At 46.3% G+C, this 24987-nt stretch overlaps 1 protein-coding gene across 1 annotated transcript; it reads left to right on the top strand.

Annotated features, from left to right (window-relative positions):
- Window positions 1-1615: 1615 nt before the first annotated feature.
- Window positions 1616-21193, top strand: TMEM35A (transmembrane protein 35A). The gene is made up of 2 exons (XM_063935591.1): window positions 1616-1872; window positions 20244-21193. Exons 1-2 carry the CDS (start codon window positions 1753-1755, stop codon window positions 20610-20612), a joined length of 489 nt encoding a protein of 162 aa, XP_063791661.1. The 5' UTR covers window positions 1616-1752; the 3' UTR covers window positions 20613-21193.
- The last annotated feature ends 3794 nt before the right edge of the window (window positions 21194-24987 follow it).

The following is a 24987-nucleotide window of genomic DNA, read 5'->3' as shown; positions in this document are numbered from 1 at the left end:
TTTGTTAGCAGCTGGGTAAAACCATGTGCACTGCAGGGGGGGGGGGGGGCAGATATAACATTTGCAAAGAGAGTTAGATTTGGGTGGGTTATTTTGTTTCTGTGCAGGGTAAATACTGGCTGCTTTATTTTTACACTGCAATTTAGATTTCAGTTTGAACACACCCCACCCAAATCTAACTCTCTCTGCAAATGTTATATCTGCCCCACCTGCAGTGCAAATGGTTTTGCCCAACTGCTAACAAACTTGATGTTGCGATCAACTCGGAATTAACCCCCATGTGCACAGCAGGGGGGCAGATATAACATGTGCAGATAAATTTAGATTTGGGTGGGTTATTTTGTTTCTGTGCAGGGTAAATACTTGTTGCTTTATTTTTACACTGCAATTTAGATTTCTGTTTAAACACACCCCATCCAAATTTAAGTCTCTCTGCACATGTTATATCTGCCCCACCTGCACTGCACATGGTTTTGCCCATTAGAGCACAATTTTGCTGCTGCAATCAGGTCTGAATTAGGCCCTTAATTAGTACCTCAGTCAGTTTGATTATAACATCTGTGGACAAGCAGGGATACATACCTCCCAACTTCTGTCCCTTCTGAATAGGGATACGCCGCAAGGGGCGGAGCTTCGGGTAGAGGGACGGGGTCTCTTGGCAAGGTGGTGTTCCTATTGCCGCGACACCCGTTTTCGTCATTTTGGGGGCGTGCCCAGCACTCCATGAGCTACTGGACAGCTTCCGGCTCCCCTCCTTGTGCTGAGAAATGCCAACTGCAAAGCAGAGCAACTATGATCACTGCCTCTCCCAACTGCCACCCCCCCCCTCCCGCGCCCGTGGGACACTGCAACCTGCGGTAGGGACAGCGTCCAATTAGCGGGACTGTCCCGCTGGAATAGGGACAGATGGGAGGTATGGGGATATCCCTAAAACTTGCTACAGATTGCATAGATAGCCGGAGGCGGATTATTCCGGTACGGTTCCCACAATGGCTGCTGTGCATGTGCAGTCAGAGGGTAGTAGCACAGACAGCAGTTGGAGCACATTGCTGTGTCCTTGCAGGCTCTCTTTAATACATCCCACCATTAGAATCGCATATTGCATTGCAATTCTGGAAGCTAACATCGCGCCTAGATCACATTGCATATGCAATTCCTGATAAATGGGCCACAAAATATCATATTCTACATATACGTTATGTTAACCATTGCTGGTCGATGGCTGTCGCTCTCTGTAAACTGTAACAAGAACATTGAAGATCAGCTTTCTTTTATTCTTATTTTTTATTCTCCCTTTAAAGCAGTGGTCAGGTTTTCTTACATACTGTACATTAGATTGCTGCGAGCCTACTCTCAAGATGGATATGACGTAATCATCTACCATATGCATACAGAATTTCCATTGCAGATGTATGTCACACTGCCAGTTACTGCAACATTCTCTTTTTATTCTCAGTCATGTTTACTGCTGTTATTTTCTCATACCCTTTGTAACACACAGTCGTAATAGCCCTTTTCTGTAGGCTTTTTCTCTGTATATTCCTGCTATGTAATCCCTAGTGGCCCAGGCAGAGATGTTTAGAAAAAAAGCCGGCAGCTGGTTGCAGGCAGGAAGATAAGAGAAGCAGGCTTTAGGATCATGTGGCATCCAGAGCCTTCATATGAAAGACGCAGGCGCCTGTCTTGTCGTTATTATACTAGCATAGTCTTATAGCAGGGGGCAAGCACTGACTTGGTAGGTAAGCCTTTCCCATGGCCTCTCCACGTACTATAACAATAGTTGCCCTCTCAATGGCTCTTGGCCTTTTCTTTGTTTTCATGGGAACAATTAAACTGACACCCAGGCTCAGCAAGGATGCATACGGCGAGATGGTAAGGAAAGATGGAAGAGCTAGGGAAGGTGCGGTGGGGGGGAACTGGTAAACAGTAGGGGGGTAAGGGGACAATAATGTATAGAAAATTATTGTTTCTTAAATTGTGTATGACACAAAATATTTTGCAATATCTTTATGTAAAGCATGTTTTTATTGTTGTTGTTGTTGTTGTTGTTATTATTATTATTTTACACCTCTCCTCTTGTACTGTTCCTGTTTCTGTCTTAATTGATTGTAGCCCATCTAAGATTATGCAATATCCTATTTCCATGTCACATCATCCTGAAGTAACCTGATTTCCAGACAGGATTGTCATTCAGCTGTTAAAGAATTATTCTGTATCACAGCAGTCTGAGTACACCGAAGGTTCCAGGTCTCCAAACCTTTTATTAATTGCACATAATGTTTACTCTGTTAATCAACAAAATGTCAAATTTGCAGCCAGATCATCTGTATTTAGTTAGTTTCACACACTGTGCATGTGTACAAGATGCAAAATGTTTATTTGTGCATTATGTCACAAACACTGCCGCCAGTAATATAGAAAAGAGAAGCCTTCCCTTAGGTACAGTATGCTGCATCACGGAGAGCAGTCACGGATTTAAATGTAATTGTCCTACCTTCCCCCTTCATTCTAACTGTCTTGCTACAATACGTGAGCTTCTTTGTTCTGATGGGCCATTAACCTCTGCAGAAAGGTGTTCAGACACCAGCTAATAAGAGGAGAATATGACTTTTTATTTTTATTTTACTATAATATCAGTTAAAAGAAAATAATCACACTGAAATACATGCCTATGTATCAATAAAACCCATATAGATGGGATAATTAGAGTTAACTTAATTATCTGTCCTATGGGGGTAATTCCGAGTTGATCGCAGCATCAAATTTGTTAGCAGTTGGGTAAAACCATGTGCACTGCTGGGGAGGCAGATATAACATGTGCAGAGAGAGTAAGATTTGGGTGGGTTATTTTGTTTCTGTGCAGGGTAAATACTGGCTGCTTTATTTTTACACTGCAATTTAGATTTCAGTTTGAACACACCCCACCCAAATCTAACTCTCTCTGCAAATGTTATATCTGCCTCCCCTGCAGTGCAAATGGTTTTGCCCAACTGCTAACAAATTTGCTGCTGCGATCAACTCGGAATTACCCCCTATGTACAGTGGCGCCTAGAGGGGAGAAGGGGCAGGTAATCTTTACCCGGGCCTGCTGGAGGCACCTAGGGAAGAGAGAGAGAGAACTGACTACTGCTGCAGCAGACTCTCTCCCCAGCCCAGCACACACGCTGCTGTGTAATGCGCTGGGGAGAGAGACAGCTGCAGAAGCAGTGTCCTCTCTCTCCCTGCGTGATATGCGCGGGGGGTGAGCGATCACACTCCCCCTTAGCCACCGATTTCGTCTCAGCCGGATTCCGGCTGGCGGCATTGTTGGGATTTCGCCGTCGGTATCCTGAACGCCAGAATCCCGACAGCTGTCATTTTCACTGCATCCCGGAGAGCTAACACCCTGTGCTGACAAACTACAGCAATGTTATCAGATGCTGAGCAACCCAGGCTAGCCGAGAGAAATTTGCAGATGCTGTTAGGACTAATCCTGAGGTCCCATTAATACTTTGCTCTTAGTAAATGATGTTACACGCATAGTCTAGAGCAGTGGTTCCCAAACGGCACCTCAACAGTACAGGTTTTAAGGATATGCATGCTTAAGCATGACCAACTACAGACCGGTATCAAACCTTCCTTTCCTAGGAAAGGTTATTGAGAAAGTCGTTGCAAATCAACTGGAAACCCGCCTGACAACCCATGATATTTATGATCCATTTCAATCAGGATTCAGGAGAAGACATAGCACTGAAACAGCCCTGGTGTGTGTGTTAAATGATCTTCTGATGGCAAAAGACAGAGGTGACTGTTCAATATTAATCCTTCTGGATCTCTCGGCAGCATTTGATACCGTGGACCATGGGCTTCTGATTGAGCGACTGATACATTTCTGTGGTCTGGATGGCACAGTCCTAAGCTGGTTCAAATCATTTCTCACAGGCAGGTCACAGAGAGTATCATCTGGATTATACTCATCACCACCAGTGTCATTGCCATGTGGTGTCCCACAAGGTTCTATACTATCCCCCATGCTTTTTGCAGTATACATGCTCCCATTGGGTGAAATAATCAGGTGCCATGGCCTGGTCTACCACTGCTATGCAGATGATACACAACTGTACTTGTTCTTTGCTCCGGGCACTGAAAACCCAATAGCAACCCTAAATGGCTGTCTAGCTGAACTACAGGAGTGGATGAGCGCCAGTTGGCTGCGACTGAACCCGGATAAAACAAAGGTCCTTATGATACGACCGCAACATCAAAGGACAAGACTGCAGCATAGCCAACCAACTGGACTTACACTCGGGGATTCAGAATTACAGACCAGTGATCGTGTGCGGAATCTTGGCGTTGTCCTGGATGGTGGCTTGACATTTAAACATCAGATATCAGCCACAATCAAATTCTCATTCTTTCACCTGAGGAACATAGCCAGAATCAAGCACTTAATTCCCTCAGATGATATGCCAAAAGTCATACATGCATTTGTATCATCTCGTTTAGACTACTGTAATGCCCTCTACCTTGGTCTACCAGCAAAAGAATTGCAGCGCTTACAGCTGGTGCAAAACACAGCTGCCAGGCTATTAACCAACCAGCCCCGTTCTAGCCACATAACACCCATCCTCTACTCCCTTCACTGGCTGCCTGTACGATGGCGAATCATCTTCAAGATTGGCTTACTGTGTTTCAAAGCATTACATGACCAAGGCCCAAGGTACCTGAAACAGCTTCTGACCCCATACTGCCCCACTCGATTACTGCGATCTGTAGATGAAGGACTTTTAGCAGTACCTAGAATCTACCGTAATTCATCTGGGGGTCGAGCTTTTAGTCATGCTGCTCCGACTCTATGGAACTCACTTCCCCGCACAGTGTGAGAGGCCCCACCTATAGAATCCTTCAAAAGTAGACTCAAGACTTTCCTGTTTACTCAAGCATTTCCATAATGTCCCTTTTAGTATCTTCATGCTTCTGTATTTTATGAAAATGTACTTCATTATTTTCTGTACTATATTATGCTATGTATCTGTTAAGCGCCTTGAGTCCTATTGGAGAAAGAGCGCTATATAAATAAAATTATTGTTATTATTATTATTATTATTAAGCACAGGTGCCTTAATTAGTACCTCAGTCAGTTTGATTATACCATCTGTGCACAATCAGGGATATCCCTAAAATCTGGCCTGTTGGGGTACCTTGAGGGCTGCATTTGGGAACCACTGGTCTAGAGAGATGTGGATGTGTTGGGTTTGCAAATCCATTCCATGCTGTGGCAGCAGTGGCGTATCTAAAAATTTCTCATACGTTCGAGAGGATGCTGGGGTCCATTTCATGACCATGGGGTATAGACGGTTCCGCAGGAGCCATGGGCACTTTATAAGACTTTTCATAGGTGTGAACCGGCTCCTCCCTCTATGCCCCTCCTCCAGACCTCAGTTTTAGAAATGTGCCCAGGCAGACTGGATGCACTCCAGAGGAGCTCTACTGAGTTTCTCTGAAAAGACTTATGTTAGGTTTTTTATTTTCAGGGAGAACTGCTGTCAACAGTCTCCCTGCTTCTTGGGACTGAGGGGGCAGAAGTACTAACCAACTTCCTTAAGAGTTTCATGGCTCTGCTTCTGGCTGACAGGACACCATTAGCTCCTGAAGGGAACTGAACGCTAGCCGTGCCTAGATGCTCACTCCCACAGCACGCCGTCACCCCCCTCACAGAGCCAGAAGACAGGTGAGTGTTAGAAGACAGATCTTCAATCAAGAAAGTGACGGGTAAAGGTACCACGCGGCTGGCGGGAGCGCAGCGCGCCATGTTGCCCACACATACACAGGCACTGCAGGGTGCAGGCGCGGAGTTGGGGGCCCTGGACAGCATGAAACCTATGGAAACTGGCATAAATAAGGGGCATAAGTTGCTGAGGCACAGTCCTACCCCTGCCAGTATAAAAAAATGACCTCATAAAAGCTGAGGAGAAACACGCCATTGAAGAGTGGAGCTTCCTTCTCAGTCAGCCAGCACACTTCTCAGTGCCATTTTCTCTCTCTCCTCAGGCTGCAGAGACAACGCTGGTCCTCCTTCACTACTGAACAAGTATCAGGGTGCAAAACAGGGGGGGCCACAGTGAATTTGGTTCTATATAATTGTGTGATTAGCATTATAAAAGCGCTGCATGTCAGTGGGCATTTTGTGTTCACAGACATTGTGTTACTGGCGCTGGGTTGTGAACTGGCAAATCCTATCTGTGTCCCGCTGACAGATTTTACTGTGGGTCTGTCCCCTATAAGTCCTGGAGTGTCTGTGGTGTGGTTGTGCATGTGACATGTCTGAGGCAGTGACCTCTTCCTCTGTGGGAGACATGTTAGAGACACAGAGGTGTAATATGACACCAAGAGCCTGACTGGGTGAAAGGTTACATGATAGTGTGAATCACTACTGAATCTCATACAGAAAACTGAATATAATCTGTTGAAGATGTGATTTTTAATAGTTCTGCCTTTCATCCACAGGGACCCCTCTGGGTCACATACAAATTTGCACAAGTAGTACAAACTGATACCGATACGGACTCTGATTCCTGTGTCGACACTAGTGATTCCAGGGGAATTGGTCCTAAGTTAGCAAAAAGCATTCAAAACATGTTTTAGCTATAAAGGAGGTGTTAGAAGTTAGAAAGCCCCCTCTTTTACCACAAGGAGAGGGTTTACTTTAGTAAAAAAGTAATGTAATTTTCCCTCCACCTCAGGAGTTGAACAGTCTCTTGGAGGGAGTCTGATTTAACCTGAAAAGAAATTTCAGATTCCCAAAAGGAATTCAGGTAGCTTACCTTTTTCCAAAAGGTGGGAGTCACCCCGCATTTTAGACAGGGCCCTGTCAGAAAAGGTGTTTCTCCCTGCACCTGGAATGGCTTCACTTTAGGAGCCGACAGACCGCAAGTGAGTGAGGTGATCTATTGATGTGGCCAATGCTCAGGCCTACCATTGTCTGTGCGTGGGTGAGTGGTGCTATTGAAAAGTGGTCAGAAAACTTGTCATTAGACATTGACACAATAGATGGAGATGAGATACTCCTAACGTTAGGTCATATCAAAGGCGCTGCTGCGTACGTACTAGAAACCATGAAATATATTGGTCTCTTAGGATCAAGAACTGCTACCATGGCCGTATCGGCTCGGAGGGCGCTTTGGATTCGCCAGTGGAATGCTGATGCAGATTCCAAAAGAAATATGGAGGCTCTCCCGTATAAAGGTGAGGCCTTGTTTGGTGATGGGCTGGATGCGTTACCGGCTACCGCAGGTAAGTCGACATTCTTACCTTCTGCTCCTGCACCAGCAAAAAAAAAAAAAAAAAGACACATTACTCTCACATGCAGTACTTTCGGCCCAACAAATACAAAAAGGCCAAAGGTTCCCCCTTCTTTGCAGGTAGGGGAAGGGGAAAAGTAAAGAAGTCCGCAACGTCTCCAGGATCCCAGGAGCAGAAGTCAACCCCTGCTCCTGCCAAATCTGCAGCATGACACTGGGGCTCCCTTGCGAGAGTCCGCTCTGGTGGGAGCACGTCTGAAACGTTTCAGCCAAATCTGGATTCAATCTGGCCTGGACCCATGGGTCTTGCAAATAGTGTCCCATGGGTACAAACTAGAGTTTCAAGACGTCCCCCCATGCCGATTTTTCAAATCGACCTTGCCAGCTTCTCTATCAGGAAGAGAGGCATTAACAACGGCAATTCAAAAATTATGTCAGGATCAGGTCATTGTCCTGGTACCCTTGTCACAGCAAGGAGAAGGTTTTTATTCAAGCCTCTTCGTAGTTCCGAAGCCGGACGGTTCGGTCAGACCAATTTTAAACCTGAAAAATCTGAATCTCTACCTGAAAAGGTTCAAGTTCAAGATGGAATCCCTGAGGGTAGTGATTTCCAGTCTGGAGGAGGGGGACTTCATGGTGTCAGTAGACATAAAGGATGCTTACTTGCATGTTCCCATTTATCCTCCTCACCAAGCTTATCTGAGATTCGCAGTACAGGATTGCCATTACCAGTTCCAGACGTTGCCGTTCGGACTCTCCACGGCACCGAGGGTATTCACCAAGGTGATGGCAGGGATGATGGTCCTCCTTCGTCAAATAGGAGTCAATATAATTCCTTATCTGAACGATCTCCTGATAAAAGCGAGATCCAGGGAACAGTTGGTGCAGAACATCGCACTCTCCCTGTCAATACTCCAACAACACGGTTGGATCATGAATTTTCCAAAGTCGCAGTTGGAACCGACGACAAGATTGTCCTTTTTAGGGATGATTCTGGTCACAGAAGTACGGAGAGTATTTCTTCCAGTGGAAAAGGCTCTGGAAATCCAGAAAATGGTCAAACAAATATTGGAACCAACAAGCATTCGGTTGTTGGGGAAAATGGTAGTGGCCTACGAGGCCATACAGTTTGGCCGATTTCATGCCAGAGTATTCCAGTGGGACCTGTTGGACAAGTGGTCCGGATCCCACCTACACATGCACCGGAAAATAATCCTGTCCCCCAAAGCCAGGATTTCGCTCCTGTGGTGGCTACACAGTTCTCATCTACTAGAGGGACGCAGGTTTGGGATTCATGACTGGGTCCTAATAACCATGGATGCAAGTCTCCGAGGCTGGGGAGCTGTCACACAGGGGGAAAGTTTCCAAGAAAAATGGTCAAGTCAGGAAGCCTGCCTTCACATAAACGTTCTGGAATTGAGAGCCATTTACAACGGCCTTCTACAAGCGGTACATCTTCAAGATCATCCCGTGCAGATCTAGTCGTACAATGTAACAGCAGTCGCGTACATAAACAGGCAAGGCGGAACGAAAAGCAGAGCGGCAATGGCAGAGGTGACAAGGATTCTCCTCTGGGCAGAAAGACATGTTAGAGCTCTGTCAGCAATTTTCATTCCGGGAGTGGACAACTGGGAAGCAGACTTCCTCAGCAGACACGGTCACCATCCAGGAGAGTGGGGCCTCAACCAAGAAGTCTTTGCAGAGGTGACAAGTCTTTGGGGAGTTCCTCAAGTAGACATGATGGCATCTCGTGTAAACAAGAAGCTTCAGAGATATTGTTCCAGGTCGAGAGACCCTCAAGCAATAGCAGTGGATGCACAGGTGACTCAGTGGGTGTTTCGGTCGGTATATGTTTTCCCTCCACTTCCACTGATTCCAAAAGTTCTCAAAATAATAAGAAGAACAAGAGTTTGAGCAATCGTCATTGCCCCAGACGAGCCAAGGAGGGCTTGGTTTCCAGATCTTCAGGAGTTGCTCATAGAAGATCCTCGGCCTCTTCCTCCTTGAGAGGACCTACTACAGCAAGGGCCGTGTGTGTATCAAGACTTACTGCGGCTACGTTTGACGGCATGGCTGTTGAGAGTCGGATCCTAGCCCAAAAGGGTATTCCCAAGGAAGTCATCCCCACTCTTATTCAGGCCAGGAAAGGAGTAATGTCTAAACATTACTACCGTATTTGGAGAAACTGTGTGTCTTGGTGTGAATCCAAGAAGGCTCCTACGGAAGAGTTTGAGTTGGGACGTTTTCTCCATTTTCTGCAGGCTGGTGTGGATGCGGGCCTTAGATTGGGGTCAATCAAGGTCCAGATTTCGGCCTTATCAGTTTTCTTTCAAAAACAATGGCTTCTCTTCCAGAAGTTCAGACCTTCGTGAAAGGGGTTTTGCACATCCAGCGTCCATTTGTGCCTCCAGTGGCACCATGGGACCTTAATGTGATGTTGCAGTTCCTTCAATCGAGTTGGTTTGAACCTCTACAGGAGATAGAGTTGAAGTTTCTCACTTGGAAAGTGGTGATGCTTTTAGCCTTGGCATCCGCAAGGCGGGTGTCTGAGTTGAGGGCCTTGTCTCACAAGAGCCCTTACCTGATCTTCCATGAAGATAGGGCGGAGTTGAGAACTCGCCAACATTTTCTTCCGAAGGTGGTTTCATCTTTCCACATAAACCAACCTATTGTGGTGCCAGTGGCTACTGACACGTTCACTGAGTCAAAGTCTCTAGATGTGGTTAGGGCTTTGAAGATTTATGTCACTAGAACAGCTCGGATACGGAAAACAGAGGCTCTGTTTGTCCTGTATGCTCCCAACAAGATTGGGTCTCCTGCTTCCAAGCAGACCATTGCCCGCTGAATCAGAGGTACGATTCAGCACGCTCATTCTTCGGCTGGTTTGCCGTTGCCAAAGTCGGTGAAGGCCCATTCTACTAGGAAGGTGGGCTCGTCCTGGGCGGCTGCCCGGAGGGGTCTCGGCATTACAACTTTGCCGAGCAGCTACTTGGTCAGGGTCAAACACTTTTGCTAAATTTTATAAGTTTGACACTTTGGCCGATGAGGACCTCAAGTTTGGTCAATCGGTGCCGCACTCTCCCGCCCGTACTGGAGCTTTGGTATAAACCCCATGGTCATGAAATGGACCCCAGCATCCTCTAGGACGTATGAGAAAACAGGATTTTAATACCTACCGGTAAATCCTTTTCTCCTAGTCCGCAGAGGATGCTGGGTGCCCGACCCAGTGCGTACTTTACCTGCAGCTTTGTTCAGTTAGTTACACAAGTTGTGTTACATTTGTTTTTCGCATGTTGCTGTAAATGGTTCATGCCTGTTGGCGTGTGTTATGTTGAATGCCATGTTGTGCGGCATGGTTGAGGTGTGAGCTGTGATAATGCTCATTTATCCTTAAGAAAGAAAGCTATACCTTAAACACACCTTAAATACACTTTACCATGGAGCCGCTGCGGCCGCTGTACTTAACACACACTCTACGCACTTTGTACGCTATTAGCGCACGAAGTCCCGTACTGCATACGGACTTCCCGTACAAATGCCGCGCTGACGGTACAAAGTACTCACAGTGCGTACACACCCAGAGATACACCACAAACCCTGAACAGTTATGCAATGCAATGAAAATACGCTTTAAACCTTAGCAGGGCAATGAAGACACGACACCAATTGTGATTTTACCGCTGGGTTCCAACACCACAGTGGATTATTGCTGAAAAGGGGGTTACAATACAGATAATACAATACAATATTTAACAGAGTAAATGGCTACATTCAATGGTACATACGTGAGTGAATTCGCTTGCGCATCCCGGTCCGGTCCTCCGTCATCAGATAGATAACGTTGTGAGTCTTGTGCCAGACCAGACCTGCAGAAGCTCTCTTTATACAATTCTTCCAAAAAGCAATACAATAGATACCCCCCCCCCCCCTTTCCCATAATTGGCACTAGTAAAGAGATGAATCTACGTGTGCTGCAAAAAAAGGGGCGTTACCTTGCTAAATTGGGTGTGGCTTTGCATAAAGAGGCGTGGCATTGCAGGAAAAGACTACCTTATACCCCAGTTTTGCAACCTGCACGCCAAGACGTTGGCCACCACAGGAAAAAAAAAAGAATCCTGATTCATACCCCTTACATTATTTGTCATTTTTCCTCCTTATAGTAATGTCCATTATACATTATGCCACATACTGCAATGGCCCTTAGACATTATGCCACACACAATAATGCCCATGACACAATATGCCACACACCATAATGCCCCGGACACATTATGCCACACACCATAAGGCCTGGGACACATTATGACACGCATCGCAATGCCCGTTATACATTATGTTACACACTGCAATGCCCCATATACATTATAGCACATAAAATGCCTGTGACACATTATGACACACACCGCAATGTCCATGATACATTATGCCACACACTGCAATGACCCTGAGACATTATACCACATACCACAATGCCCTTGATATAGTATACCACACACCGTAATGCTTTTGACACATACCGCAATGCCCGTTATACCCTATGCCACACACTGCAATACCTGTTATACATTATGCCACATACTGCAATACCCCTGAGATATTATATCACATACCACAATGCCCGTGCTATAGTATACCACACACCGTAATGCCTGTGACACATTATGACACACACTGCAATGTCCGTGATACATTATGCCGCACACCACAATGCCCATTACACATTAAGTCCTACAGTAAGGCTTCTAATTACTTTTAAATTACCTGCTCGTTGTCAGGGGTTTCATGCTCTTGGTTCCATGCATGGTGCCAGGGGTTTTCATGCTCAGGGTGTCATGCTCGTTGTCAGGGGTTTCATGCGGTAGGTGTTATGCTTGTTGCCAGAGATATCATGTGCTGGGCTTCAAGCTTGTTGCCAGGGGGTAATATTCGTTGCCAGGGGTTTCATGCACTGGGTGTCATGCTCGTTGCTAGGGGGTATTGCTTGTTGCCAGGGATTTCATGAGCTGGGTGTTGTGCTTGTAACCAGGGGGTAATGCTTGTTGCTAGGGCTGTGCTCCCAGTGCCACATATGCCCCTAATGCCAGATATTCCCCCACAGTGCCAGATACACATATGCCCCAGTGCTCCATATGCTCCCCCCCCCACAGTGCCAGCTACACACATACCCCCAGTGCCAGGTACACATATACCCCCAGTGCCAAATATGCCCCCCCCCCCAGTGCCAGCTACACTTATACCCCCAGTGCCAAATATGCCCCCCCCCAGTGCCAGCTACACATATACCCTCAGTACCAAATATGCCCCCCCAGTGCCAGGTACTCATATAACCCCAGTGCCAAACATGCCCACCCCCAGTGCTATGTACAGATATACCCCCCAGTGCCAAATATGCCCCTCCCCCAGTGCCAGGTACACCCCCTCCCCCCCCCCAGGCTCCCCCGCTGATATGCGTTTTCGTAAGGAGCCGGAGAGCACAGTGCGCGCCTCTCCTATGTATCCGAGTCCTGTGTCTCCAGCGGCGTGTCTGTTAAAGGAAGTGCCGGTTCGTGAGCCAATCAGAGCTAACAAACCAGCACTTCATTTAACAGACACGCCACTGCCGCCGGAGACCCAGGAGGGACACACAGGAGAGGCGCGCACTGTGCCCTCTGTGTCCTTCCCAAAACAATCAGTGGCGGCGGCGGCGCCCCCGCAACCCTGCGCCTCCAAGGGATCGCAGTGGCTGCGGGGCCCTAGTTACGCCGCTGTGTGGCAGACAACAAAGACATATCTTACAGTGTTGGCCGGCAGTGGGCTCGGTTTGGAAAAAAAGTGGCATGTCATCGCCGTTTAGGGGCTGGGAAGAGGCCAGGAATCTCTGTTGTAGGACGGATACTTCCTGGCCTCGGTGGTGCCGTCAGCTGCCCGATGGTGGGTGCTTTGATCCAATGCTGCTTTCTTAATATGCAGCTCGGATCAATAGTGCAGCAGGAGGCGTCTGCATGTAATAGCACTGTAAGTTAATGCAGTAGGAGGCGTCTATCACTGCTGCTTCCAAGGAAACAGTGATAGCACCTCCAACCAAACCCGGATGACCCCCCCATGGCTTGCAGTATTTCCTAGTAGTTCCATGAAGGACTTAATTGGATTAATTAACTTAGTGTCACTTCCGATCGTGTTTATGACCGACATTTATAAGGGTAAGGATTTACTAGTAAAGACATGGGGGTAAATTTACTAAGATGGGAGTTCTATTTAAGATGGGATGTTGCCCATAGCAACCAATCAGATTCCAGGTATTACATACCAGTCCCGCTATTCGGACCCTGTCCCGCTGTCCCACCCGCGGGCAGCAGTGTCCCGCGGGCAGGGGAGGCAGTTGGGAGAGCCTTTGATCACCCGCTGCTCTGCTCTGCAGAGCAGCCGGTGATCACTGAATACATGCTGTGCGCATGGGGTGAGGGCTGCCCAGCTGCTCGGAGAGTGCTGGCCACGCCTCCAAAAGGCAGGAAAATGCCCCGTTTGGCGATGCCACGCCTATCACGGGTGAGGCCACTCCCCCTTTTCAAGCCAAAAGTTGGGAGGTATGGTATTCTAGAAGGTGCTAAATAAATGAGAAGTAGAATCTGATTGGTTGCTATGGGCAACATCCCATCTTAAATAGAACTCCCATCTTAGTAAATTTACCCCGTGGCTTTAAATTTTGACAATAAACACGACTGGAAGTGCCTGGTTTTAGAACTCATTGCTTACTAAATAAACACCAATAATTCCATTTCTTACTAACAAACTGTGCATAACCATTGTGGACTCCAGTGCACGGGTCTGGTACTTCAGGTCGACAACAAAAGGTCGACGCACCTTAGGTCGACGCCAATTGGTTGACACACCTTAGGTTGACATGGACAAAAGGTCGACATGAAAAAAGGTCGACATGCGTTTTTTATGTTTTTTGGTGTCGTTTTCTGCGCAGAGTGACTTTCTTCGCAGAGTGACCGGGAACCCCAATTAGTGCACCGAGTCCCCTCGCTCCGCTACGGCTTCGCTCGGCACAGATTACCGTTCCAATCGTAGTCCACGTGGATCGTTAAGTATGAAAAGATTCCAAAAAATCTGTAAAGCGCTGTGGAATATGTGTGCGCTATATAAGTAACTGGTAATAAATAAATAATAAATAAAGAAAAAAGAAAAAAATCGTGAAAACCCCATGTCGACCTTTTTTATGTCGACCTTGTTCATGTCGACCTTTTGTCCATGTCAACCTAAGGTGTGTCGACCAATTGGTGTCGACTAAGGTGTGTCGACCTTTTTGTTGTCGACCTGGAGACCGGATACCCGAGTGCACACAGGCCCTCATTCCGAGTTGATCGCTAGCTGCTGTTGTTCGCTGCGTGGCGACCAGTTAAAAAAACTGCAATTCTGCACATGCGTATGCAACGCAATGTGCACGCGCAGCATTGTGGTTTTGCACAAGTTCTAGCGACGCTTTCAGTCGCACAGCCGATCGCAAGGAGATTGACAGAAAGTGGGAATTTCTGGGTGTCAACTGACCGTTTTCTGAGACTGTTTGGAAAAACGCAGGCGTGGCCGGACGTTTTCTGGGCGGGTATCTGACGTCTTGTTTTGCACAAAATGTGTTTGCAGCCGCGTGGCTGCACAGGCGTTCGCACTCCTGCAAAGCAAAAATACACTCCCCTGTGGGCGGCGACTATGCGTTTGCACGGCTGCTAAAAGTAGCTAGCGAGCGATCAACTCGGAATGAGGGCCATAGGCTTCTGTTTTTCACTGAAGCCCCCAGGATGAATATGGGCAAGGTTCACACAGGCTCAGTGGCAAGTCCAGGAATTTAATAACTGGACTGGCACTGTAAATTCTTGGGGTCTTTTATGAGGCAACTGTATGTCCCACAGATTTGGATGATCTTTATTTTTAATATAATTCTTATTTCGGCTGATTCTTGCACACACAAAGCCAATATTCAGCCAAATGGTCAGTGTGCGCCTAAGTTGCTAAAAAAAAGTCACACAGAGCATGTGTCCCATGGGGTATATGCACAGAGGAGCACAAAGATGGTCTTATGGGTATATTATGGGAGTGTCACAGGCATGTCAGATAACTGGTATTGAACTAAGATGTTTAATTGCTTGCATATGAAGTCATATTCTGACAGAGAACCTGCACCTAGCATTGGGCTGGTGCACGTTTTGATGGTGTGACAAAACCAACAAGCGGTATTTAAAGATGGTATTCAAGTTCTTGCACATGCAGGCATATGAGTGGACACCAGGGATGGGCTTGTATTTATTTATTAACCGTTTCTTATATAGCACAGCAAATTCCATTGCGCTTTACAATTGCTTGTAAAGGCTGTACTACTATTAGCATAAAGATACAGACCTTTACCAGCACAAAACGCACACAGAATCAGGTCCATAGTGAGTAACAAGGTCATATCCTAGTTCAGAACCTTAGTGGTGCTTACACCTGGATTAGAGCCCGCAATATCACTAGGGTTTGATAATCTCTGGGTTTCAATATATGAGTAACTACATCCACTAGCTACAGTGCTATACTCAATTATACTGTAATTAAGATCTCAGACAACATCACCAGAGTCTGAGATCTCGTATCTCTTGTGGGATCCTCTCCAAGAATATGTGCAGGGCAAAAGGAAAAGTATCACTGAAATAGTGGGTGGTGTGGCAAATACAAGAAGAAGGTAGGGGAAGAGATAGTACCTGTAAAGATGTTCATACAAACACGCAGAGACAGAGGGCGAGAGACTGATGCAAAGAAAGAGTAAAGAGAGAGTTATTAAAAAAAAAGAGCTCTATCCCTGTCTTTGCCGATATCTTGCACACACAGGGAAAGGAATGAGACTGTCACAAAAAGGGGAAAGGCAAAAATGCTGGTTCAGACTTGGAAAGGAAAGGGAGAACAGTCCTTACAGTAGTAAAAGAGAGAGGGGACAGAGCAGATGGATAAGGAGAGAGAAGCAGGTACAGAGATGCTGATACAGTAGAAGAGAAGAGAGGTTGACACAGACAGGGGACAGATTAAAGCTGAGTACACACTGGAGCAATGTCAGGCCAATATAACTTTTCATAATGACATATCGCCTACATCGCTCAATGTATACACGATTGCACACTCCCTCTGGTCGCTAGTGGTTGTCGCTGGTCGTCCGTGCTACACATCAAACCTAATGATATCAAAAGCAATTTTGTGCCTATTGTGCAGTGTGTACGGTGAACCGGACGACAAACAATATGTTGGACTGATTTGACGTCACTTTCATGCCAGCGGCATGAAGATTGTTCTGGTGTATACAGCAGCAACAATAAATCACTAGTGACCAAACGATGCAATATATTGTTCAGTCATTAGCAAGACTGCAGTGTGTGTACGCTCAATATCGTTTGTTCTTGGCTCAAGGGGAATCGTCAGTAAAGTCGGAATGATTAGTGGTTGCTCTAGTGTATACCCTGCACAAGCCTGGGTACACACCTGACCGCCCCACCATCCGGCCAACCGTCCCACATTGTGTGAACTATTTGGTAGTTATACACACTTACCAACTGGCCACTCAATATATCAAGTGGATGGGCATCTGTGGGTGGCTCTGTTGGTCAGCTGCCTCTACACAGATGTACGGAAATATATGCAAGATACATTGGCATCTGCCGTGCTGCTGGGTCGACCAAATGTCTGTGAATGGGGCCATTCACAGACTTATCGTCTGTACGCACAAGCCAATGCACTTAGGGGGTAATTCAGAGTTGATCGCAGCAGCAAATTTGTTAGCAGTTGGACAAAACCATGGGGGTAATTCCAAGTTGATCGCAGCAGGATTTTTGTTAGCAATTGGACAAAACCATGGGGGTCATTCCGAGTTGTTCACTCGGTAAATTTCTTCGCATCGCAGCGATTTTCCGCTTAGTGCGCATGCGCAATGTTCGCACTGCGACTGCGCCAAGTAAATTTGCTATGCAGTTAGGAATTTTACTCACGGTTTTTTCTTCTTTCTGGTGATCGTAATGTGATTGACAGGAAGTAGGTGTTTCTGGGCGGAAACTGGCCGTTTTATGGGTGTGTGCGAAAAAACGCTACCGTTTCTGGGAAAAACGCGGGAGTGGCTGGAGAAACGGAGGAGTGTCTGGGCGAACGCTGGGTGTGTTTGTGAGGTCAAACCAGGAACGACAAGCACTGAACTGATCGCAGATGCCGAGTAAGTTTGAAGCTACTCAGAAACTGCTAAGAGGTGTTTAATCGCAATTTTGAGAATCTTTCGTTCGCAATTTTACTATGCTAAGATTCACTCCCAGTAGGCGGCGGCTTAGCGTGTGTAAAGCTGCTAAAAGCAGCTTGCGAGCGAACAACTCGGAATGAGGGCCCATGTGCACTGCAGGGAAGGCAGATATAACATGTGCAGAGAGAGTTAGATTTTGGTGTGGTGAGTTCAATCTGCAATCTAAATCGCAGTGTAAAAATAAAGCAGCCAGTATTTACCCTGCACAGAAACAATATAACCCACCCAAATCTAACTCTCTCTGCACATGTTATATCTGCCTCCCCTGCAGTGCACATGGTTTTGCCCAATTGCTATCAAAAATCCTGCTGTGATCAACTTGGAATTACCCCCCATGTGCACTGCAGGTGTGGCAGATATAACATTTGCAGACAGTTAGATTTGGGTGGGTTATTTTGTTTCTGTGCAGGGTAAATAATGACGGCTTTATTTTTACACTGCAATTTAGATTTCTGTTTAAACACAATCCACCCAAATCTAAATCTCTCTGCACATGTTATATCTGCCCCACCTGCACCGCACATGGGGGGTAATTCCAAGTTGATCGCAGCAGGAAATTTTTCATTAGTTGGGCAAAACCATGTGCACTGCAGGGGGGCAGATATAACATTTGCAGAAAGAGTTAGATTTGGGTTGGTTATTTTTTTCTGTGCAGGGTAAATACTGGCTGCTTTATTTTTACACTGCAATTTAGATTGCAGATTTAACTCACCACACCCAACTCTATCTATCTCTGCACATGTTATATCTGCCTCCCCTGCAGTGCACATGGTTTTGCCCAACTGCTAACAAAGTTCCTGCTGCGATCAAATCAGAATTACCCCCATGGTTTTGCCCATTAGAGCACAATTTTACTGCTGCAATCAGGTCTGAAATAGGCCTTTAATTAGTACCTCAGTCAGTTTGATTATAACATCTGTGGACAAGCAGGGATACATACCTCCCAACTTCTGTACCTTCTGAATAGGGACACATCGCAAGGGGGCGGAGCTTCGGGTAGAGGGGCGGAGTCTCTTGGTAAGGTGGCGTGGCCTATTGCCGCATTTTGGGGGCGTGCCCAGCGCTCCATGAGCTGCTGGACAGCCCCCTGCTCCCCTCCTTGTGCTGATAGATGCCGTGCGGATGCACACGGCATCTATTCAGTGATCACCGGCTGCTTCGCAAAGCAGAGCAACGGTGATCACTGCCTCTCCCAACTGCCCCTCCCCCCCACCCGCGGGAGGGACAGCGTCCAATTAGCGGGACTGTCCCGCTGAAATAGGGACAGTTCGGAGGTATGGGAATAGCAGATTTAACGTGCAGATAAATTTAGATTTGGGTGGGTTATATTGTTTCTGTGCAGGGTAAATACTGGCTACTTTATTTTTACACTGCACTTTAGATTTCAATTTGAACACACCCCACCCAAATCTAAATCTCTCTGCACATGGATGGGCATCTGTGGGTGGTTCTTTTGGTCGGTTGTCTGTACAAAGATGTACGGAAATATATACAAGATGTGGCATCTGCCGTGCTGCTGGGTTGACCAAATGTCTGAGAGAGTTAAGATGTGGGTGGGTTATTTTGTTTCTGTGCATGGTAAATACTGGCTGCTTTATGTTAACACTGCAATTTAGATATCAATTTGAACACACTCCACCCAAATCTAACTCTCTCTGCGCATGTTATATCTGCCCCCCCCCCCCCCCCCTGCAGTGCACATGAGTGGTCATTTCGAGTTGTTCGCAAACGCTAAGCCACCGCCCACTGGGAGTGTATTTTAGCTTAGCAGAAGTGTGAATGAAAGGATCGCAGCGCGGCTACAAAATAATTTTGTGCAGTTTCAGAGTAGCTTCAGACCTACTCAGCGCTTGCGATCACTTCAGACTATTCAGTTCCTGTCTTGACGTCACGAACACGCCCTGCGTTCGGACAGCCACGTCTACGTTTTTATCTGGCACGCCTGCATTTTTCCGCTCACTCCCTGAAAACGGTCCATTGACACCCAGAAACTCCCACTTCCTGTCAATCACTCTGCGGCCAGAGCAGTGCAACTGAAAAGCTTTGCTAGACCTTGTGTGAAACTACATCATTCATTGTAATAGTACGGCGCGCGTGCGCATTGAGCGGAATACGCATGCGCAGAAGTGCCGTTTTTTTACCTGATTGCTGCTCTGCAACCGAAATCTGCTAGCGAACAACTCGGAATGACCCCCATGGTTTTGCCCAACTGCTAACAGATTTGCTACTGCGATCAACTCTGAATTAGGCCATTAGTGATATATCGTTTGTTGACTGTATGAACAATATATTGCATAGTTTTTTTTAAGGGGGCATTCATTTACAAGGCATGGTTTGCCTTGTAATTAACTGCCCCTTTAAAAAAACGTACAAGTTCGGCCAGCAACCCAACGAACTCGGATGGCATTACATCCGGCCCGTACTGTAATACGATTGCTTACTAACTAATAAAATAACTTGACAACTATATTTACTGTGCCTTGGATGGCTTAGCCATATAGAGACAGACAGTACTGGCTAAGATTGATTATATTAAACATTTGTAGAAAATGTTATATATATTACTGACATTCTAACATATCTTTTTTCAGATTACAATAGAAAATGTTCTACATACACAGTCATTGGTTTTCTATGCTGATTGCTGTTCATAATTTCCTATCTGTTTTCTCTAGAAACGTGCATATAAAAGTTACCTAAAGGCTCTCCCAGGACTCAAGAAGCTTGGCATTTCCGCTGTGTTTTTGCGGAAGACTATTGGATCTCTAGAACTGGCTTGTGGAATTGTCCTCACTTTGGTTCCTGGACGTCCTAGAGATGTAGCCAACTTTCTCCTTCTCCTTCTAGTCCTTATTGTCCTATTCTTCCATCAGCTTGTAGGTGACCCCTTGAAACGATATGCCCATGCACTCGTTTTTGGCATTCTCCTTACTTGTCGCTTGCTTATTTCACGTCAGCCTGAGGAAGAGTCACAAGACAAAAAGTCAACAGGCGATGAAAATGGTGACCTACAGCGAGACCCCAGGAAAATGAAGGTTTCTTAGACCATGGAATGATATGGCTGTTTAAAGTGTTTTTAAAGGATTCCTCGGAGTTTATTCACAATTTCCCATTTGCCCTCAGCACTGACGTCCTGCTCACATACAATAAAAATAAAGAAAATAATCCTTTTTCCAATATAATAAGTTAAGACATTGGCATCATTACAAGGTATGGTGGCACTTGTGCTTGTTGATGGCATAACAGGAATGCGTTGCCTGTGTCAAATAGCTCAGGAAATTTTGGAGAAAATAGAGACGAAGCATATATTGTAGGATCACTTAGCCTTGAGGATCAGAACTCTGCACCATAAACTAGCTAATTATTTCTTTTCGAGAACTTTTAGGATTCTGCCCAAAACGGTGATATAAAAATAACTTTGAAGACACCTTTAGACAGAAGGTCACATCGAAACAAGACACAAGAAGATGTCTTCTTTCCACTATAAGCATGTGCAATGTAATCAAATCAATGGCACACAGGCAAATTTAGCATCTGAAGATAAGAAAGTCATTATACCTTTCCCATAACAGACTTACGGCAGCTGGGAGCAAGCACCCAAATAAACCACTTATTGAAAGACCCATCTATGTGTGTTTCTGTATTGCTGCTTGTTACTGCAGGGTTGGGTATGCGTGACCGGTGGGGTCACCGTACCAATGCTGGGATCCCGGCTTTTCAGATGCCCGGTGGAGAGGCCGAGCACAACGAAGCCCCCCCCTTGCGGCACTCGCCATGCTGCGGGCTCGGTGGTGAGCTGCGCTCGCCACAGGTTATATTCCCACTCTATGGGTGCCGTGGACACCCACTAGTGAGAATAGTCCCTGTTAGTCGGCATGCAGACTGTCGGGACTGTAAGGGGGCGGGATTCCAGCTCCGGTATTGTGACCGCCGGTCACGTAACTGCCTCCCATTACTGCACTAGTAATACACTTCTGCTGCCCATGATACCATGAATGCCCTCTTACATTTATGCTGAGATACATAGGTGCTGACATCACATTACATAAACCAGTAATCAGTTGAAGGTCTATCTGTGCTAGTTATGCATTTTTATATCACAGTATGCACTTGTAGTGGAAGCTTATGGACCAACACTATTTCCTTACTAAAACTGACCCTTTAACCAATTTGCTGGTGGAGGTCGGGCATTTGTATACCTCAGGTGGCTGGGTCTATTTTTCAAATTACGACATACATATCTTACTATGCTCACATGTGAAATTGCAGGGAAAAAAAGAAACTTATTATTTATACTGTTGCACCACAAACCCCTGTATCTTTTCTAAAGCTAGGCCCTCAATAGAGCTAACAGTATTACAGTGCATCTGGAAAGTATTCACAGCGCTTCACTTTTTCCACATTTTGTTATGTTATAGCCCTATTCCAAAATTGAATAAATTCTTTTTTCCCCTCAAAATTCTGCACACATTACCCCAGAATGACGTGAAATTTTTTTTTGTGATATTTGCAAATTTATTAAAAATAAAAAACTAATGGGCCCTACAGACATGGCGATATGCCGCCGAGCTGCCCGACCGCCGATACGGGGGGCAGTGACGGGGGGAGTGAAATTTCTTCACCCCCCCCCCCCCCGTCACCCGGCTCCGTAGAAGTGCAGGCAAATATGGACGATCTCGTCCATATTGGCCTGCATGCACAGCCGACAGGGCACCAGCGATGAACGAGAGCGGGGCCGCACATCGTTCATCGCTGGTGCCTCCACACTGACAGATATGAACGTTACCTCCATTCATTAATGAACGAGATCGTTCATATCTTGCAGCGTGATCGCCCAGTGTGTAGGGCGCATAAGAAATCCCATGTACATAATTATTCACAGCCTTTGTTATGAAGCTCAAAATTGAGCTCAGGTGCATCCTCCGTAAATGGAAGAATGTTCAGAACCACCAGGACTAAACTGAGTCTAAACTGAGCGATCGGGAGAGAAGGGCCCTAGTTAGGGAGGTGACAACCCTATGGTCACTAGAGATGTGCACTTGAAATTTTTCGGGTTTTGTGTTTTGGTTTTGGGTTCGGTTCCGCGGCCGTGTTTTGGGTTCGACCGCGTTTTGGCAAAACCTCACCGAATTTTTTTTGTCGGATTCGGGTGTGTTTTGGATTCGGGTGTTTTTTTCAAAAAACACTAAAAAACAGCTTAAATCATAGAATTTGGGGGTCATTTTGATCCCAAAGTATTATTAACCTCAAAAACCATAATTTCCACTCATTTTCAGTCTATTCTGAACACCTCACACCTCACAATATTATTTTTAGTCCTAAAATTTGCACCGAGGTCGCTGGATGACTAAGCTAAGCGACCCTAGTGGCCGACACAAACACCTGGCCCATCTAGGAGTGGCACTGCAGTGTCACGCAGGATGGCCCTTCCAAAAAACACTCCCCAAACAGCACATGATGCAAAGAAAAAAAGAGGCGCAATGAGGTAGCTGTGTGAGTAAGATAAGCGACCCTAGTGGCCGACACAAACACCTGGCCCATCTAGGAGTGGCACTGCAGTGTCACGCAGGATGGCCCTTCCAAAAAACACTCCCCAAACAGCACATGACGCAAAGAAAAAAAGAGGCGCAATGAGGTAGCTGTGTGAGTAAGATAAGCGACCCTAGTGGCCGACACAAACACCTGGCCCATCTAGGAGTGGCACTGCAGTGTCACGCAGGATGGCCCTTCCAAAAAACACTCCCCAAACAGCACATGACGCAAAGAAAAAAAGAGGCGCAATGAGGTAGCTGTGTGAGTAAGATAAGCGACCCTAGTGGCCGACACAAACACCTGGCCCATCTAGGAGTGGCACTGCAGTGTCACGCAGGATGGCCCTTCCAAAAAACACTTTTCATTTTTCTAGCGAGAGGCTGAGTGCTTCCATCCTCATGTGAAGCTGAACCACTAGCCATGAACATAGGCCAGGGCCTCAGCCGTTCCTTGCCACTCCGTGTGGTAAATGGCATATTGGCAAGTTTACGCTTCTCCTCCGACAATTTTATTTTAGATTTTTGAGTCCTTTTTTTACTGATATTTGGTGTTTTGGATTTTACATGCTCTGTACTATGACATTGGGCATCGGCCTTGGCAGACGACGTTGCTGGCATTTCATCGTCTCGGCCATGACTAGTGGCAGCAGCTTCAGCACGAGGTGAAAGTCGATCTTGATCTTTCCCTATTTTTGGAACCTCAACATTTTTGTTCTCCATATTTTAATAGGCACAACTAAAAGGCACCTCAGGTAAACAATGGAGATGGATGGATACTAGTATACTTATGGATGGACGAGCGACTGCCGACACAGAGGTAGCTACAGCCGTGGACTACCGTACTGTGTCTGCTGCTAATATAGACTGGATGATAATAAGATAAAATTAAAATATATATATATATATCACACTAGTACTGCAGCCGGACAGGTATATATTATGTAATGACGGACCTGCTGGACACTGTCTGTCAGCACTGCAGACTCCTAAAGTAAGCTACTAGTATCAAGAAGATAGAAAAAAAAAAAACCACGGGTAGGTGGTATACAATTATGGATGGACGAGCGACTGCCGACACAGAGGTAGCTACAGCCGTGGACTACCGTACTGTGTCTGCTGCTAATATAGACTGGATGATAATGAGATAGAATTAAAATATATATATATCACACTAGTACTGCAGCCGGACAGGTATATATTATGTAATGACGGATCTGCTGGACACTGTCTGTCAGCACTGCAGACTCCTAAAGTAAGCTACTAGTATCAAGAAGATAGAAAAAAAAAAACCACGGGTAGGTGGTATACAATTATGGATGGACGAGCGACTGCCGACACAGAGGTAGCTACAGCCGTGGACTACCGTACTGTGTCTGCTGCTAATATAGACTGGATGATAATTGTCACGAACCGGTCTCTCACCTTTGCGGTTTCTGGGGTTCATCCGTTGCCAGTGCGGTTGCTCGCGGTGCTGTGCGCCCGTGTGGGGACACGGCGTGATCAATGGCACAGGTAATGCAGAGTCTGGGAACTGTGAGTGCGGGGACCAAATGGCCTAAGGCACTGCGGTGTGTCTGCTGTATAGGAGGTGGCCATGTTGGAGACCAAATAGCTAATACAGAGCACTTGTGAAAACACCTGTGGGCAGGTGTAAGCCAATCCCGTGCTTGTGCTGCCTTTAAGTAGGCTGGGATTATGTTACTCTGAGCCAGTGCTTTGTTGTATCAAAGCTGTGCTCTAGCTCTGAGCTCTCTCCGTGCATTCCTGTGTGATTCCCGTGGTCCAGATATCGCCTCCGTTCCCAGAGGTCCGTCTGCAGCCTTCACTGCTGAAAGATCCACCGGCTCTCCGCTGTGCTGTCAGTTAATTGCACTCCTATTGGAAATAG

Source organism: Pseudophryne corroboree, chromosome 8 (genome assembly GCF_028390025.1).
Source record: "Pseudophryne corroboree isolate aPseCor3 chromosome 8, aPseCor3.hap2, whole genome shotgun sequence".
In the NCBI taxonomy this organism is placed as follows: domain Eukaryota; kingdom Metazoa; phylum Chordata; class Amphibia; order Anura; family Myobatrachidae; genus Pseudophryne; species Pseudophryne corroboree.
This window is presented reverse-complemented; position numbering and strand designations above follow the sequence as displayed.